The 18,628-nt window shown below is 42.0% G+C and overlaps 1 protein-coding gene across 3 annotated transcripts in view; it reads right to left on the bottom strand.

Annotated features, from left to right (window-relative positions):
* Positions 1-1,130: 1,130 nt before the first annotated feature.
* CUNH5orf58 (chromosome unknown C5orf58 homolog) overlaps positions 1,131-18,628 on the bottom strand; it is a 22,599-nt gene continuing 5,101 nt past the window's right edge. For 2 of the 3 annotated variants that reach the window (XM_055604708.1, XM_055604709.1), the window contains 6 exons: positions 13,005-13,056; positions 11,488-11,662; positions 10,646-10,682; positions 8,965-9,049; positions 4,632-4,725; positions 1,131-2,894 (listed from right to left, as the gene is read on the bottom strand). In XM_055604708.1, coding sequence (XP_055460683.1) covers positions 2,746-2,894; positions 4,632-4,725; positions 8,965-9,049; positions 10,646-10,682; positions 11,488-11,533 — 411 coding nt within the window. In that variant the 5' untranslated portion in view covers positions 11,534-11,662; positions 13,005-13,056 and the 3' untranslated portion in view covers positions 1,131-2,745. Of the gene's footprint in view, positions 2,895-4,631; positions 4,726-8,964; positions 9,050-10,645; positions 10,683-11,487; positions 12,891-13,004; positions 13,057-18,628 lie in introns of those variants that run through there. The other variant, XM_055604710.1, reaches the window with a different exon arrangement.

Raw genomic sequence — 18,628 nt, forward strand, 5'->3', positions numbered from 1 at the left:
TCTCTCTTTTTTTTCTTTTTGGTTTTGCAGGGTGTGTTTTTATGGTTTTTTTTTTTCATAATAAGATTAATGAGTATTGGGATAATTTGTTGGGGTTAAAGTTATCTTTTGCTTTACTCTTTTAGATCCTTACAACAGCTTCATTTAGTCGATAATGTTATATTTTTGTTTTAAAGCAAATGTAAACTACAAATACTACAAGAAGAAAATGGTATTAGATTCAGTGATGCAACTTTGCTGTCAAACATACTGGGGTTTTTGTTGTTTATCACCCCTGCCCCTGTGTCTACCTCCACAGTGTACTCCCTGCATTCCCATCTTAAAAAGCATTTCCTAATATTGCAGGTCTCCTGGGAAGATGAACAATGCTTTGTAAACACACACACACACACACACACACACACACACACACACACACACTTTTAGCCCACCTTCCTAGTACCTAGTATTTGTATTAGTTGGCTTTCAGTTAGAAAGTTACTTTTGCTTATACGGTCTCCTTTCCTGTTCCTTTGGGCCTGTGATGGTTCATACAGGATGCTGAAGCGAGAATGTACATCAATTCACCTCTTTATCTCCTAAGGCTACATCACTGCCCAATGTTGCCCTGGCAGGGGTGGGAGGGCACAACTCTAACATGTGGGCAAGGATGGGGGCCAAGCCTCTAACACGTGGGCCTTTGGAGAACACCTATCCAAACCTCTGCTCTACTTTTCTGTTTCATTAACCAAACAAGCGTGTTGTGAAACTCCTGTCTCATCCTTCTCAGGTTGGCTTCAGTTCATAAATCTCACTTAACAAAAAGTACAGATGGCTTTCTGGTTTATGTTGTTTTAACTTGCCATTTTTGACTATGATGTCATGGAAGCGATGCCTGTTAAGTACAAACTATGACAAAGTTTAAATTTTGCTTTTTTTCAGCTAGCAACACGTGGTATGAAAGTTGGCCAGCCATGTGATCACCAGAACTTCACATGTTAAATGCTGTGGGGTTTTTTTTTCCCTTTGGGGAGGTTATGGACACTCAATAAATTACATAATATATTCATTATTTTAAGACAAAATAGAATTTGTGTTAGGTGACTTTGCCCAACTGTAGGGTGAAGTACATGATCTGGGCATGTTTAAGTGTTTAAGGCAGGCTAGACTGAGCTCTGATGTTCAATAGGTTATGTATAGTAAATGAATTTCCAATTCACAGTAGTTCCCCTCACCACTGTAAGTTTTATCAAGATATCATCAGTGTAGGCAGAAAAGAATTTGCAGTGCTGTTCATGTTTAGCAAGCCATAATGTGGTATTCACTGAACGCTGACAGTCCTTGTTCTTCCAATCTCATTCCCTTGTGACTATTGGAATCATTGTTACTTTTATTGACAAAAAGTTTTGATTTCTTTGATCTACAAAATTTTAACATGGAAAGGAATATTCTGTACTTTTATTTTCATGTGTTAAAGAACAACTCTTTTGGGGGTGGAACCTCAGAAGTCACCAGGTCATTAAGGACACACTAAGGAGTAGATAGAATGTGAAAATGCTTAGCCAGTGACAATTATGTTATTTGGTAAAACCTTGCTCTTACAAACCCCGAGTTCTTAATTTAGGATCCAGGACCTGGAAAATCTAAAACTGAAAATGCTGTATTAGTTATGTTTCCACAGCAGGATGTCCAACAGGGATTTATAGTGTCTATACTGTATGAAATACAGAGCGAGGTCCTGGGGAGAAGGTAGCAGAATACTGCAGGCTCCGTGATAGAATAAGATCAGTTTGTGTCATGCTTTATGAAACTCTTTTTTTTTTTTTTACAGTTAAAAGTGATGAAAATTAAGGACATGGTAGATCATAAATCATCTCTTCCTAGTTATGATGGTTAAAATTGTCACCTGGATTTTAGAGTCACATAAGGTGGTGTCTGTGAGGATGTTTTCAGAGACGTTTAATGGAGGAGGAAAGATCCACCCTAACTGTGGGTCGAGTGTGCAGAGCACGGAGATTTCACAGCCTCTTTGTGCTTCACAATGATGGACACAATGTGGCCAGCAGCCTCACAGTCTACCACTTTCACCTCCTTGCCATGATCAACCATATCTCCTCAAAATATAAGCTAAAACCAACCCTTCTTCCCTTAAGTTGCTTCTTACCAGGTGCTTACTCACAGCAACAAGGAAAGTATTTGAGTCTCAGGATAAAGGATAAATGAACCTTGTGGGTAAGGAATTCTCTTACACTCCTATGACTGCAATCACGGGAGTCTCTGTTTTCAGGACTAGTAACTCATGTGATTTCCATTCTGTTCTCTGCCAGAGCCTTTCCCATCCGAGTCATGGGCCTTATGCCCCCAGCCGGGGTCATTGCTCACTCTACTCAAAGATTAACATCTTTCCTAAGTTAGGCCTTTCAGGGTCCCTCTCAGATATAGAAAATCAGTCCTTTATAGAGTCCCCCAAAGGCAGATCTATCTGCTACTATGCTACTGCCTTCTACACAGCACATGGAGGAAGCCTGTCTATTGCAGGGAGAGCATGGACAGCACATCAAACACAGACAGGCCAATGTCCAACATCAGACTTCCACTATTAATGGAATCAGTTTCCCTTTGAGGCATTTAAGAAAAGAAAAACAGCTTTCAGGAAGATTATATGCTTATTTATAACTTTATACTGTTTTAGGTTATATTACTAAACTTAGTAGATTTTTAAGTCAACAAAACCAGAAATTCAAAACAGACACACACACAAAAAATTCAGTCAGATAAACTGATAGAAGCAAGGGCTACATCTGGTATCTCAGGCTCCTCAAATGGTTGGTTCGTTTCTGCATCCTTGAGATCCTCTGTCTTCTTGTACTGACCAAAATGGAGATTGAGGTCACAGAGTAGGATCTGGGAGAGTTCTGTGTAAGGGAGAAGACAGAATGGCTGGTGTCATAACAACTATATTGCTTTATGAATGTATTTCCTAATTTCTAATGATGGTTTTCAAGTATTTACTGATGGAGCTACTACCTAGGTGACCTATTTTTGAGTTAACCACAAGTATAACTTAAAAACTGACTAGAAAGGATCTTTACCCATCTACTCAGCTACTTTCTTACACTGCAACATTGTGTAAATATATCTTAAACTTAGCTAACTTACACATTACTCAATGCAAAGGATCAGACTGATAAGACAACTGATAAGACATTTCAAAGACAGGCATCTGTTTTCAATCCTTTCCTCTCCAGGTTGCTTTTGACCATAGCATTTAAGCAATAGAAACCAAACTAAGACAGAGTGAGTGGGAGTATGTTAGTGTTTCTCGCTGTGTATCAAAAGGCATGGCTTTTTTTTTTCTTTCATTTTCTGCTATTTATTCCTGACTAAAAACAACACTCTTTTGCTAATGTTCCACCCTTCCAAATATACTTAGAGGAAAGCTTTTACTATTTAAGCTTAAATTTTACTGATATAGGTGCTTTTTCACAGTTGCGTTTGGTATGTAAATCATCCTACTTTTTTTGCAGGCTTGCTACGAATTAACCATACTTGTTTATTTTTTTATTAGAAAGATGATACTTCAAATTCCAGTAGTTAGTAAATTGCTTTCCTCTCTATTCAAAACTTGGCCATTCGCTTACTGCAAGTTCCCCCCTCTCCCAGAGTAGTTTGTTGTCATTTGTATTTTTTCAATACTAGATATTTAATTCAGGGCCTTGTGTGTACTGAGCAAGCCCTCAATCATGGCTACACAGCCCTCACACTTTTATTTATAAGGGACAGAGGGCTTTTGGAGGTATCTGGATAAAGGCTTATTATATGAAGCTATCATAGGCAGAAATAGTGTTTGTGCAGCCACCTCAGGAGTCATGATTATGAGCAGCAGAAAGATGGGAAAGAACCCGACCCCCGATGAAATCTTTATAACTCTGGGTTAATTTCAGGGCTCCTTCCACTTTGGATTTTCTCCCCTCATAGTGCTTATCTTGTAATGTACTTGTTACTTGCAGCTGCAGGTCTCGGAAGTGACACAGACAATGTCTACATTTATCTGAGAGTTGTAAGAATAACTATACACTCAAAATCATTTCCATGGATAGTAATGGGGTTTATAGATGAAAAGAGTAGGGGTACATATTTCAGCTAATCCCTAAAGAGGAACTATTTAGAAATATTCAATCACAGAAATTCTACATGGCTAGGAGAAAAATAGGGAGCATATCTATGATTTAATAAACACAATGATCTATAAGTCTATTATTACACTAAGAATATATTTTAAATGAAAAACATTTCACTTACGGAATCAAACTTTAAATTCTTAATCTGGCATAACCTCGGGGGCTAAGTAAGAATTCCTGGGTAAAGACATTTGAATTTTGTAGAATGTGATAGTCACATGGCTGTGTTGAAGGAAAGGGTGGGGTAAATTGAGAAAGCTCAAATAACACAATAACGTTGGTGTCAGAACTAGGGATTCAGGTCTAGCACCTTCAAAACTACAGTTCAGATTATAAGGTTTTTATATTATTATGTTCTTAACAAGGCATTTATAATTAGTGGGGAAAATCCCCTAGTTGAAGCACGCCATTAGATCTACCATGTCTTTTATAACAGTGACATGCAGACATGTTGACTGACTCCATCCTTACCTTTCATCTTCTTCACCTCCAAAGAAACGGTATTAATGTTCTTAATAATGGCCTCCACTTTTTCCTTGTAGTCATGATGATTATTCTTAAACATCTGATTATAAAAGAGAAAGAAAATCGATGTATACATCAGGACTGTTTACATTGGGGAGTGGTGATATGCCTCAGCAGTCAAGAGCCCTTGCCGCTCCTTCAACCTAAATTCAGTTCCCAGCACTCACACTGGGTATCAGTTTCCCAGAACTGCCTATAATTCCAGCTCCCTGGGTCCAACGTCCTTGTCCTTTTTTTTTTTTTTTTTGCCTCTTCAGACACCCATGGACACATGACACAAACACACACAGCTGAAAATAAGATTTTAGAAATTATTTTTAAAAGAAATATGTATTTTTAAAATAGGTAATTTATAAGAGAAAAAGAAGTTATTGCAGAACTAAAGTCACCCTCTTTTCCTATACTGAGGAAAGCATCAACCTGTTCTGTTTTTCCAGGTGAAAACAATTGCAAATGGAATTCTTAGGGTGAGGGTTCTTTCATCAGACTACATCCACAAGATGGGGCCCTTACAACGGAAACAAAGTCCCTGTTACAGGAATCCTCAACGTTTACAAACTACCTTACAATTAAGCAACTGTGTAGGCGCTCTCCTAATGTCTGGAAAGGAAAAGAATTTTTACAGCTGCCATGAAGGGAGTGAGGGGAAATAGGATAAGTGACTGGAATTCAGGGAAATACAAAGGCCAGAACTAACTTGATAGTTCGTTTGTCTTCAGCTTTTACACGGTAGGAGATACCTAGGCCAATTGTGGTTTATTTTTCAAGTCATTTTGAGGGGTTTGACTAAATGTTTAGTTAGCATCTAGTGAATCATCTCTCCGTAGACAAAGTCTTATTTAGATATATTTACTGTATTATATAAAACACAATGTGGTAGTTTATACATTCCAGATAACCAAGTGCTCACTTATTCTTGTCAATGAATTATAACCACATCTTTATAGATGTGCTTAAAGACAGTACAAGTGGGAACTGTCATTCAAGAGTAAGAGACAGTGAATCAACTTAGGAAATAAAATTAGAAAAGCTCCTATACAGTTGCTTGATTGTCACGTCTAAGACCCTGAATAAAACGAGAACGCCAATAGCAATCTCACTTGGACATACTAAACCCAGGGATAGGGTTTGAGGAGGAAAAAAACATAGTTTTAAATAAGGGTAAAACCTAATAAATAATAAAACATGAAAACGAAACTAAATGAATCAAAATGTCCCGAGTCCCTCCCCGCCCCCCCAGTGGATAGGAAAGTGAGTCAGAGGACTTAGGGTGCCCGTACCCACAGGGCTGGCCAAACGACATCTAACTGGGCCCAGAAGTTCCACACCCTAAGGGCTAGACAGTGCCAGAAGCCAACATGGCACACACTGAGGGTGTGACATCACTAAACGCACTTGCCCACAGGGCCCAGCCCAAGCCCTCAACCCCAACAGAGGGGTTTGAGAGCCGACTCTGTTGAGAAGCCACCAACACCCGCTGGGGCTCTCTCTGCTTTCCGAGGGTCACCGAGCTCCCACTGCCCAACGCCTGCCCGGCGGGCGGCCGAGGACGGGGCTACGGCAGCGGGAAGTTTCCCAGCCCTCGTCCACCTTCCGGGTGCCCCTTCTCCGCCCACTCCGCAGCCCGGAAGATAGGCTGGTGACGGAATGGCTTCGGAGAACCCTCACCTTTCCAACTGATCACCACGAATAAAAGCCTCGTCACCTTCAAGGGACCCTGTGAGGACAGACCCTCAAGCAGGCTGCAAACTCAACGCTGGGTGTGGCGAAAGGGCGGGAAAGCCAGCTTCTGCTTCCTGATTGGCCAGCGTCTCTGCCTACCTGATTGGCCAGCAGCCCTGCCTACAGCATTCTGATTGGGTGGTTTCTACACCTATGGCATTTGGTCTCAGGTAAGACACTCAACAGAAACTTCTGGATTCTAGGCTGCGAGTGACTCTTTCTGGGAGTACCAGCCGACAAGGCCTTGACATATTTGGTTCCTAGGTGCAGGCTTTATAACTCTGATCTGTATTCTCTGTCCACAGTGCAGCGCTGGAGCTAAGGGCAGATTCTAGGCTGACTGTTTTGGTTTGAAGCCTACTCTGCCACTCCTTCAGTTGCAAAGATGTAGAGAGACCCTGTAAACACTGTTGAGACCAAGTCCCCTCTTCCCCATCTTATAGGGCTATAAAAGTACCTTAGAATAAAAGTTTGAGGACTAAGTGAGATAATTCATCGAGGGTGTTTGGCGAGTGCCAACTGTCCTGGAAAGGTTTGCTGGTGTCATTCTTATAAATTTTTCAGATGAGTAGGATACAGGAGCTGACAAATACTGTGGGTTTTTTGCCAAGTGGAGAAGCTGGAATTCAAGCCATCTTCGTTCGATTCCAAGAGGAACCTCAGCCACTACAAGCTTAGGAACTGGCCCAGGCATTAGACATGGTGCTCTGGGTTATTATCCTAGATCCGCTAAGATCTTAGGTCTCCAGCAGCAGGTGCTGGGCATTCTGTTTCCCCCAGGCCTCTCATATAGTACAGGTGAGCTTTACTGAGCCAGTGCCTTCCTTTACAACCCGCAGCACGGTCTGTTAGTCGTTTCATGTTCAGTTTATATTCAGTTTAACAATGTAGAATTTGTCTGGTGCTGAGTTAAATAGATAAGGAAAGCATATGAGAACTGAGCTTCAGTCCTGATCATAGCTAGTTAGTGTGGTTCATATTGGGTTGCCTTATGAGAGGCATGGGCTAAATTTCACTCACTGTTGTGATAATATATAACAATCTATAGAAGCCTATATTATTATGGTATCCATATGTTATTATTGCTATCAAATCTTAAACTTCCCTCCTTTTAAATTTACTTTAAACAATTATAATAGAAGTCTAAGTGAATAAAATGTAATCAGCAGGTAACAGAACACAAAGGCAATGAAAAGGGGACAATATTTGACATTGTGTGAAGAGCTTGCCTCTTGATGCCATGTCTTCAGAGCTTGATCTTCGCTTAAATGGGTTCTTATTGGTCAGGAAAATGTCACAGGCAATTCAGAGCAAGCTGAGACTTCTATCTGAATTCCAGGGATCAGAAAGACTGAAATAATTGGAGGAATAACTCACCACGAGTACATGCCTTTTGATATGTACATGCCCCATATAAACATCCTTCATATCACCAGTGGGTTTTGTCCATGCATCTGCGGATCCAGGATTAGATGCACCCTGACAATCCTTTCTCTTCTAAGGCTTCCTAACCCTCAGGGTACTAGATACAAATTTTCAGATTCATAGAGACAGCCTTTCTGAATCAGCCCTTCCTAGTGCTTCAGTTTCATACAGTTTCCTGTGCCAGGCTTTCCCTCATGTACTATTTTTAATGTAAACACTTGGTGTCCTATTTCCGTTAGGTACAGTGAGTTATGAAAATATAAGAAGGCACTGGACAATTGACAATGGGTGTTGTCTGAGCTCGTTCCAGATCATGTGTTATGTTAGGAGCTTTACTCTCTGGCATTTCTGAAGTGGCTATTATCCCAGTTACATGGAAAAACTTACTCTCACGGAGCTTAATTCTTGCCCTGCTCAAGGGTCCACAGCCAGAAAACTACAGAACCAGATTCAGTTTTTCTGTCATTTTCTCTGCACCATTCTGGCTGTCTCCTAGGCCAGAATACCACTCACTGTGCTGGATTTTTTATTCCTGTGTTCCTATTTGGAGAGCCTTTAGAAATGTGATTGTGCCTTAAAACAGAGGTGCTAAGATTTGACCTCAAGTACATCTGAACAGTACCTTATATGGAGAAAGACTCTAATATGTAGAAAAAACCAGGGATGTTCTAACACAGAGTAATGATCATGGGAGGACATAGCAGGAAGGAGGGCAGTACAAGCTGAGAAGCCTCAGAAGGAACCAAACCTTTGCACCCCTCGACCTTGACCTTCCAGCCTTCAGAACTATGGGAGGCTATTTCGGTTTCTCAAGATGCTCTGTCAGCAGTATCTTTTTAGGTCTGCTTAGCACACTGACAGACCATCTCCTGATAGTAAATGATGCCACCCTGTCTCCCAATAGTTTTAGTTTTAATTGGCCATTGATAATGCATAATTATGTAGAGACAGGCACAAAGATATGGGGTGGCCAGCACATAGTGAGTGGCATTCCTTTTCTGAGTTAAGGACATCAACAACACAGAATAGAAAGTTCGAGCATTAGTGTCTTTCAAAATCAAGGCTAATTTAACATCAAAACAGCAGGAAGAATATAGTTTCAGAAGAGAACTGACTTTTGAGCACAGCTTACCCCATCTTCTTTTCCTTCCTCTCCTTTATTTTGAAGTGGAAGTTTCGCCTCAGACCTGTGTGCTGCATAGGTGTGCTGGAAATTTCTTGTAGGTAATAGCAGAAAAGAAGGGGGTTGTTAAGAAGAATTATTCTTTACATGGGTGTGCAAGGATAGCATTCTAATGGGAGAATCCTGAAAATCAAGTGATTATGAGGGCTGAAACCAGGTAAGCTGTGGGGTTCTGGACACACTGAATCTACTTCAGAATCTACCTAGTGTTTTCAGTAACTTGTCTCACTTCCTGTACTTAGAACTTTTCTTACTGGGCAACAATTTTCAGTAGCCTCTGAAAACTGCCTACCTACACACTGGCTTTGACTCCCTCATATAGATAGATTGGAGTAATGTCATTTTCAACAGGACAGCATTTGTTATTCATAAAGAATTAATTCCATATCCGTGAAGAACTCTGAACTCTGAACAATCACAGGTGACATTGCTGCCTTAGGTGACAATGACAACTTACTGCCGTGTGTTCCCTCCTTGACTAGCTAGCGATACATTCTGTCTTTGTGGAATTTTTTTTTCCCTAAGAAAGTAAAACCTAAAAACATGATCTGCTACTTACAGTTTGGGATGCTCACAGTTGAGACCTGAAAAAAAAAAATCTGTTGTTCTTACTAACTTTGCAGTAGCACTTTACCAGAACCCAACACAGGCTGCAGTTGTTGATTCGAATGTTAATCAAATAAAGGAGATTAAAAAGCTGGCAAATTCCTCATAAAGAGGAAAGTTGTTACAGAACAAGGCGATTAAGCCTTTAATGGAGTTGAGTGTGAGTGTCTCAGTTAGTTTTATTGCAAAATCTGGACATAAAGCCTTAGTTTCCAGGAAAACAAATTAGGTAAATTATATTACTTTTGCTGGATTTCAGGGCTCCTGTCTCTCTCCCCCGCCTGCTCATTATCAATTAAAAGAGCTAGTCACTATGTCTAAGGTTAGATGCTCTTGGGATTCTCAACTCCAGGCCCTGTGTACATGAATTTGGGAGGTAGCAGCCCTGAATGCACACTAGCATCATTATCTGAACGGCATGATCATAACCAGGAAGACCAGGAAAATTCCCTGTATGTCCAGATGACAAGGCCTTTCCCATGGCCAACTACGCAAAGGGAATTGGAAGACCTTGGCTACTGTGGTGGAAAGTAAAACTTAGCTTCATGGCCCACTGCCAGCTTCCAGGAGCTGGTGTCAGGCAATCATTTGTTCTTCCTCCCAGGGAAACAGCTCCTGAAAAGCCGAATGATGTTAGTAGCATGAATCTACTTTGCGCCTCTCCTACCTCCAAGTAAGCAACTATAGCTGTGTCCCAACATCTCTCTCCCTCTAAGACAGTGAGCTACCCAGACAGGGATGCCAGATAAAATCTAGGAGATTCAGCTAAGTTGGAATCTTACAGAAACAATGAAGAATTCCTAGTAGGTATCATATATGACACACTTAGGCTGAAACTTTACAATTTGTCTGAGATTCAGTTTGAACTAGGACTCCTGCATTTCTGTTTGCTAAATCCAGCATATCTCTAACCTCAACTGTGAGCACAACAGTGTGAATCCTTGTAGTCAAGTGGGTATAGAAGCCAAGGGAAAGAAGAAGCGTTCCCGCCCGGTGTTCAAAATATGAACGCAGATACACTCACTGTGCCAGAATTAGGCTCTCCTCTTCCTTCAGCGTCCCTGTGAGGCAAGCAAGGGTCCAGTTGTCTGAGAAAGCTGACGCTATTCAACAAAGCACTGTGCTTAACAGTTACTTGCCATGTCTTTTTGTTTGAAAATTCTTTGTGCTTAGCTTCTTAGATATCTCTTTATCTAGCAAGTTGTGTATATTTTCAGAAATCCACCAATCAGAGAATACCTGTCTCTGTCCCAAAATAAAATGTTTCTAATTCTATTATGTCAGACATCCATTCCACAACAATACTTCCTCTGTTTATTAAAGGCATAGATCCTGATCTAATGTCACCTCCCTCTGGGCATTGCGTTCCTCCCACCCCCTTACATTCTCATCAGCTGTCTGTGGAGTGAGGAATGAGCATCTTTATGAAAGGATTTATTAGGTGAATGAAGTCAATTACACTAGACTATAAGTGTGCTCATCTTTTGTTATGAAAAAATGGGTATGTGTATAAAAGCAGATTTGGAGAAGCATATAAGAGCATATTGGCGAAGATTGCTGATACTTATCATTAAGGATTTAAGGCAGACTTCTTTGTATTTATTTGGCTGTAATTTAACCTCTAGCGCCTTCTCTCCATTTTAAATTCTTCTGATCATTGCTCAACATGGGAAACCAGCCACATTCAAGCAGAGCTTCTCAAACCTTACACTGTGCTACAGTTACTCAACAGGTGTGTTAAAAAGGCAGATTCCGAGGCCCACCTTGAAGACTGACTCAGTAAATCTAAGGAGGGTCCCTCTGAATCTCCATGTCCAACCTCTCTTGTTTCTATGATAGCTTAGGTGGTCTGTGTGCGGACCATACCTGGCTTACGGCTTCCGTGGGCATCTTCTGCAAGGCTCAAATGCATGGCCACACCTAACTTGTTACATTCAGGAACATTTTCTCTTCAGATATTTATATAATTCCAGATCTGGTTAAGATCCACTTCGATAGAGAGGAAGATGTTTGGGAGGAAAGCCTACCCCAGCTTTGATCACTGAGGTGGGAAGAAGAAATGAGAGCACACGTTCAGGATCTTTCCATTTTAGCTCATTCCTTCTGTTTCCTGGCCTTTTTGTTGCTGCTGTTCTCTAGTTTTATTTACCATCATAATGGAAAGTTGAGAGCTCATGTCTGAGACATGGTTTATAAAATATATGCTTTTAAATGTGTGTTTTTGTACATAAAACTTTCCCTATGCCTATCTCTGCTGTTATGCCATGGTGTAGGACAACTTCTTTCCTACCCATGGTCTTTGCAGGAGAGTCCTTGCTGGCATCCCATAGCTGCTATTGCCTCCTGTGATAGGCTTTCCACAGAACAGTGGGATCAGCTGTTGAAAGTGGATCATGCTCTTCCCTCCTTTGAGCATTCCAGCGATTCTCTCTAGCACTGGGAACAAACCTTCACCCTGGTCCATGGAGCTCCACTCTTTTATTCTCTCTCTCTCTGAATCCTGGGACATGCTGCCAGCAGTTACTCTACGGTTGTTTCCTTCTGAGCCTCGCAGATGGACTCCTTATTATGCTTTAGGGAGCATACCAGCCATCTTCTCAGATCACCCCACCCTTCTCCATCCTCCGCCACAGCCCCTTCTTTGCTCCCACAAAACACTTGGTTGTATTTGGGAGAACGTTTCTGTCTCCATATCTGTGTGTTTGTTGTAGGTTCCAAGCTTGTCTCTTTTCTTGTAACACTTCTACTAAGGGAGAACAGTGTCTTGCTAACATTCTCTACCCTCTCCCTAATGAAATTTCTGACACACGGTAAATGCTTGGTGTCTTTATCTAGCAGCTAGGTAAACAGACTGGCCCTGGCTATAGCAGTACCCTAGAAGGTCAGAAAGATTAAAATGACTGTTGCCCCTGGTACGTTGCAGGATGCTAAGCCAGGCTTCAGCAGTAGAAGCTACACAGTGATATCTTCTGAGACCTCTGAGCAAGAAGTGGCTGGGCAGAAGTAATGCCATCCACACACAGCAGCCCCAACTAAGGGCATTCCCATCTCATCATTCTTCCAAAGGGCCCACGGAGCAATAGAAAGCAGACTCTGAGCTGTTCTAAAAGCCACACCAGGCCTGAAAAACTTCAAGAGAGCTATGTGTAGGAAGGACCTTGGGACTGTCTCAGCTGTGGATCATCATTTGAATAAAAATCAGATGACTTAGGATCTGTCCAAAATGAAGGATGTTTTAATACTTTGTGTGTAAAAACACTGGTATTTTGCTTCTGTTTTATTAAACAGATTTTATTATTTTTCAGAATCTTGTCAGGGTAATCGTTTTATGGGGAGATGAAATATTTAGCCCCGCACTGCAGGACTTCTTTCTCAGCAATTACCTTGTGGCACTTCCGCTGTAATTAGGTTTCCGCCTTGGATTTCTCCCTGCATCTGGGTAATAAATGAAATATGACTGGAATTTAAATTTGTCAATTACAAGCAAGCGCCATGGGTAAACACACAACAGAGCCATGAATTCCAAACCGCAGGCTGTTGCTGGGGGGGGGGGGACAGATGCTCCGAAAATTAAAATGGAAATAAAACTACTGACTGCCAAGCAAAAAGCAACCCTCAAAGAATGCAGATCTCCCCTAACACTCCTGCATGAGCCTTCCAAACTGTGAGCTCTTGGTTACAAATTCTCCTAGCTTGAAAATGGCAGTTCCAGGAGTGAGCAGTGAATCTGCCTCAAAATAATCCGTGGGGGCTGTGCTTGTCTGCCTAGGAATGCATTTCTTGATATAAGATCAGGCAGTTTGGAGAAGCCTTAGGACAGAGGGCCACGGCATCCTGCATACTGCCCGGGGCATGCACTCTGAGATGTTCTAGGAGATTTGGAGCTAGGACCTAAGGTCTCCCAACAGCTTTCCCTGACTTGACTTCAATTATCACTCATGTGGGGACCTCTGCTGACCAGTTCTTATACAGGGGGATGCCTTGGGATTTGTACTGCTAGAGACCCATCGTTATAGTTCATTAAAACAGACACATTTTCCACTATTAGAACCTCAGGGATTATGCACAGTTTACACGCAAGAACACTGAGGCTTGGAGAAGCTTAGGGCTGCTCTCCGGCTTACTCCGCTGGGCAGAAACTGTGCCTTTGTGTTGTTTCTAAGATTACCAAGAGGTTTCCCTCGGAACCCATCTCCCCAACATCCCTTCAACATATCACCTGCACTACCCAGACCCCTAAGCATTGTCTGCATTATTTCCCAGTCTTTCTCTCTGACTGGACTAAGCTGGCTGTGGCCGAGGTCAGGTCTCATTTTCTGTTTTGCCAAAAGACTCAACACCTTTATCCTCTTCAGGGATTCTTAAACCTTCGCTAATGTCAAACCCTTTATATACCCTAAATTTTCTTATATGTACTCCATGTCCTGTGTGGCTTAGGTCCTGGAACCCTGGCCGGGGTGGTCAGGGAATGGTGAAAGGACAGACTCACAGACACATGTTTATTAGGTAGTATGGAGAAGGGGGAGTGGCATGACTGGTCCCATGTCAAAATGCATACCCACTACCTACTTCACTTACTCACGGCTTCATCCACTTTCTGCATGTGTACATGCCTACGATAAAGCTACTTAACAAAGTCAGGCACAGTGAGAGATTAACAAAGATAATAACAAAATAAGCCAAATACAATATAGTTTTGTGTTGGTTTGTTTTCTGTTGCTGTGGTAAAACACCATGACCCAAAGCAACCTGGGATGGAAACGGTTCATTTGAGTTGTGCTTCCCCACTCCAGCCCATCACAGAGGAAAGTCAGGGAAGGAACGCAGGCAGAAACATGTTGGCAGGAGCTGAGGCAGAGATCAAGGAGAAGTTTACTAGCTAGCTTCTCCCCATGGCTTGGCTCATCTTACTTTTTCAAATCTAACCAAGGACCATCTGCCCAGGGTGGCATCAATCACATTGGGCTGAACCCTTTAACATCGATTAAAGGAACCATGACAGTTCTCAGTTGAGGTTCTCTACGTAGGTGATTCGAATTTGTGGCAAGCTGACATTAAAACCAGTCATCGCAGTATTATAACAAAAGTTATTTACAACTTCTGAACTACTTTATTTCTGGAATTTTCTACCAAATATTTTAAATGTGTACATGCTTTATACTATTAAGGCAGTAGTAACATGTTTGATGACAAGTAACTGAATCCATAAAAAGAGAAATTGCTGATAAGGAAGGACTCCTGAAATTTAATTCTGCCCCTGACCCAGATTGATCCAGGGCCAGTGAAGAAGCAACATGCTCCCGTTTCTACATAAGGAATCCCGTTTAGAGGGCAAAGAGGCTAAAACATTTCCAGTGGCTTAGTCCTTGCACCGAGGCCACATTTGATGGATCTGGAATGCAGTGCTCAGAAAGAATTATTAAGAAGAACCCGGAAGTTTCTAACACCCCAGCATGATGTGGTTCTAGGTTTAAGTCCTAGCTCCATGCTGCACATTGGAATGGTACTTGCCACTCTCAGGCTTTGGCTTCTGCCTGTACAAAATGAGGGCCATTTAAGAATTTACTCAGGAGGGCCATAGTAAGGATCACACTTGCCTTTCTCTGCTAACATATGTTAATGTCCCCTTTTAAGAAAAAAAAAGGAGGGATAAAAAACTTCATGGTTATCCAAGAAAGGGGTTAGAGTGGGAATTTCTTTTCTGTTGGCCCTATCGTTTCTGTCACTTACAGACTTCTTTCCCCGTGGTTTATTCTGGCACGAAGAAAGAGGAAACTGGCTCTCTGGAGGTCCCCAACAAGTTGACAGATGTCCCCTAAGGCAGCTTTCAACAGAGCACTATTCTTTATTATAATTATTATTCTCTGTGATTTACAGTCTGTCTATAAGCCTCTGGGCACAGTCATGGAGCAGGAATGGAATTAATAAATCTGATCTGTTTCCTTCTTAATTCATGGCACTGACAAAATTAAAAATGGAGGCGGACAGGGAGACTAAGCAGACAGCGTCCCAAGCTCAATTCCAGGGGCAGGGATATGTGACAGAGCACAATCCGGTCAGAGCCACAGCTACTACAGCAAGACAGACCGACTGTCTAATAGATCAAGGAAGCTTGAGAACTTCCCCAGAAAGCTACAAACCTTTCCAGTCCAAACCCATTTTATTTAAGGATTCTAGAGCTCTGGGATCTGCACAATGTGTTAAGACAGTAGGCTGCACAGCCAACCCCTGTAAGCCCGAGCCAGGGAGTGAAGGTCGCATATCTGGCTATGTGTAGAACTGTATTCCCATCCAAGTCTGAACCAGAGCCTTTGGCTTTAACGTTTGCCATGTTGGTTATGAATATAACATATTATATTTGCTTAAATATTTATTGTGCAACTATGAATTCATCCAAGTGAACAAAATACCCAGTATAGAAACGGAGCCTAATAAATGCACTTGGCAGTTTTAATGTCTTACAGTATTTTCCCATTGAAATTTGCCTCCTCCCTTATTTCCCAATCATATGAAAGTTACTACTGGGACAGGATTTCAGAGAAAAATACTGTTTCCCGAGTCACCAAATTCATTGTTAGGGTCTTAAATGTGCCTTATGGGCCCCAGTGCTAAGAGGCTTGGTTGTCAGCAGTACTGGTAGATGGTAGAGTCTTAGGAGGTAGTACATAATCAAAGAAATTTAGATCATGGGTGGGTGGTGTGCCTTTGACGGGCATCTTAGGATCTGGTTCCTTTTCCCGCTGTCATGAAATGGACGGCTTCCTCCATCCTACAGTCAGCCACCGTTACAGATGGTGCTGCTACAGGCTCGAAACAATGTAAGACCAAAGGACTGCGCACTGAACTTTCTGAAACTGTGAAGCCAATAAGCATTTGTTTAAGTCACTCGCTTTAAGCACTTTGTCATAATGACACCATGCAATAGCGACAGCGGAAATGCTGATGCTCAGGCACCGTGCTGTCTCTCACATTTCATTTTTCTCTAAAGTCGTGAGAGCCATGGAGAAACCTTCACATCACGCCCACCTTAAGAGTAGGCACATTTTCCCCATTACAGCATGCCCACTTTTTGCTCCTGGGAGATGGCTCCATGCACTGCTGAGTCAAGAAGTGACGAACAGGAATGCTCCCTCAGTGGACTTTTTGTCGCTATTCTAAGGACAGCAGGATTCAAACTCTCCCCTTAGCAAGATGTCAGATGACATCACTGGCCGTTGGGGTGTTTCCTTTTAGTCAATGCCAGCAGATGCCTGGATGCCATGTGTTGTGAAGCCCTAGGAGGTATTTCACCACCAATGCCAAACCAAACCCTCGCCTGGGCCACAAATACCTTCTCCACATCCTTAGGCTTGGGTACTATGGTCAGTGTGTTATTTTTAAGGTTAAATTTTTGATTAAAAGTACTAAAATTCTTCACCATAAATAAATAACCATTGTGGAGATATGTGTGTTTAACTTATTTTAAACATACAGTGCATACGTGTATCGAAATATCACATGGCACTGCATTAATATGTATAAATATGCAATAGATAAAAATTAATAAAAATGAAATTTAAATATAGTCAATGCACAGTTATATTTGATGTTAGAGAGATGAAATATAAAAGAATGATGAATGAAGTATTCAGAGGTGAATTAGAAATGCTACTTCAAATTTTTAAAAAGTAAAAAATAAGTCCCCAATCATCAAATGTTCCCCCCCAAATTAACAGTCACCTTCAATCTCTTAGAAAACTGTCAATACTGTAAAGCACAGCCTTCTAGCCTCCCTCCCTCCTATTGTACAGCTTTTGAGAAAGGATTGATCCTTCAAATGTCCTTAATGTTTAAGAAGACAAGAAAAGTCTTGTTATCCCTTCCAGAGAGAACCCAACCATAATCTCTATTATGTAAACGCTTTCAAAGAAGCAGTCTGTTCAAAGCTGTTGCTAAGGCATTTGTTGCTATAGCAATGCTTGGCCCTAGAGACAGCATACAGCCATCCTGACTCCAGCCTCCAAACACAACTACCATTATCTCCCTCACACCCTAGGGGAGGGCTCACTTTGCCAGAGCTAGTCATTGAAATTAGCAGCCATTTGAGTTTCCTGTGTGTGCTATCCTGTCCTGTCAAGGACTTAAAGCTGTTGAACAGCTGTCAGAAAAATACATTGACATTCTGAGGGTTGGGGTCAGCAATTCTTGATGCTTAGGGTATCTGAGGTAAGCAATGTTCTCCTCTGCAGTCTTGGCTGATTGTAAACCAGGGCATGGCAAAATTAGATTAGTGGCTTAGGGGTACAGTCCTGCCCTGATGAAAACGGTGGCAGCACCAGAGTCACTAAAACCCAGGTCAGCACTGGACTAAGCACAAATCGGAGACCATTCTGCAGGGCTCTCTGAATGTCACGTGCACTCTGGGGTGTTCTAGCTGTAGGAAGAGGCTCAACACGTCTAATATAGACAATTTTACTTAAGTCTGGCAAAAAAAAAACTTTTACAAAAGAGAAACAGAGGTTTAGAGAGATTCAGCAACTTGTGCAAGGTCCCTTGGCAGAAAGTGGCAGCACTGCTTGGCTTCAAACCCCTGCGGTGGGTCTCAGAGCTGCCCCCTTGCTCGCTGGGTCGCCTTGAAGGACTGGAGTAGACACATGTGGCGCCTCTACTCTGCACACAGAGTGCCGGGACTGACTATGTATGCGCTATGTACACAGCATCACCTCAGCTGGCAGATGGCAAAGCTGAGACCCACAGAGGTGCTGTACTTACTGCCAAGTGACTGGCTGAACAGAGGGCTTGGGCTTACAGTAACCTTCCTCAATGCGTTACTACCTGCTACATAGAAAGCATTAACCTAGTGCTCTTTTTTTGACAAGTGAAGAAACAGACTAAGAAATACTAAGTGTTACTATCAAGGTCATTCTTGCGGGGAGAAGAGGTCTAGAGAATCTCCTTCCAGCTTTACACGGAAGTTGGATTGTGTGTGTGTGTGTGTGTGTGTGTGTGTGTGTGTGTGTGTGTGTGT

The sequence above is a fragment of the Psammomys obesus genome, unplaced genomic scaffold (genome assembly GCF_907164565.1).
Source record: "Psammomys obesus unplaced genomic scaffold, mPsaObe1.curated_primary_1811, whole genome shotgun sequence".
In the NCBI taxonomy this organism is placed as follows: Eukaryota; Metazoa; Chordata; class Mammalia; order Rodentia; family Muridae; genus Psammomys; species Psammomys obesus.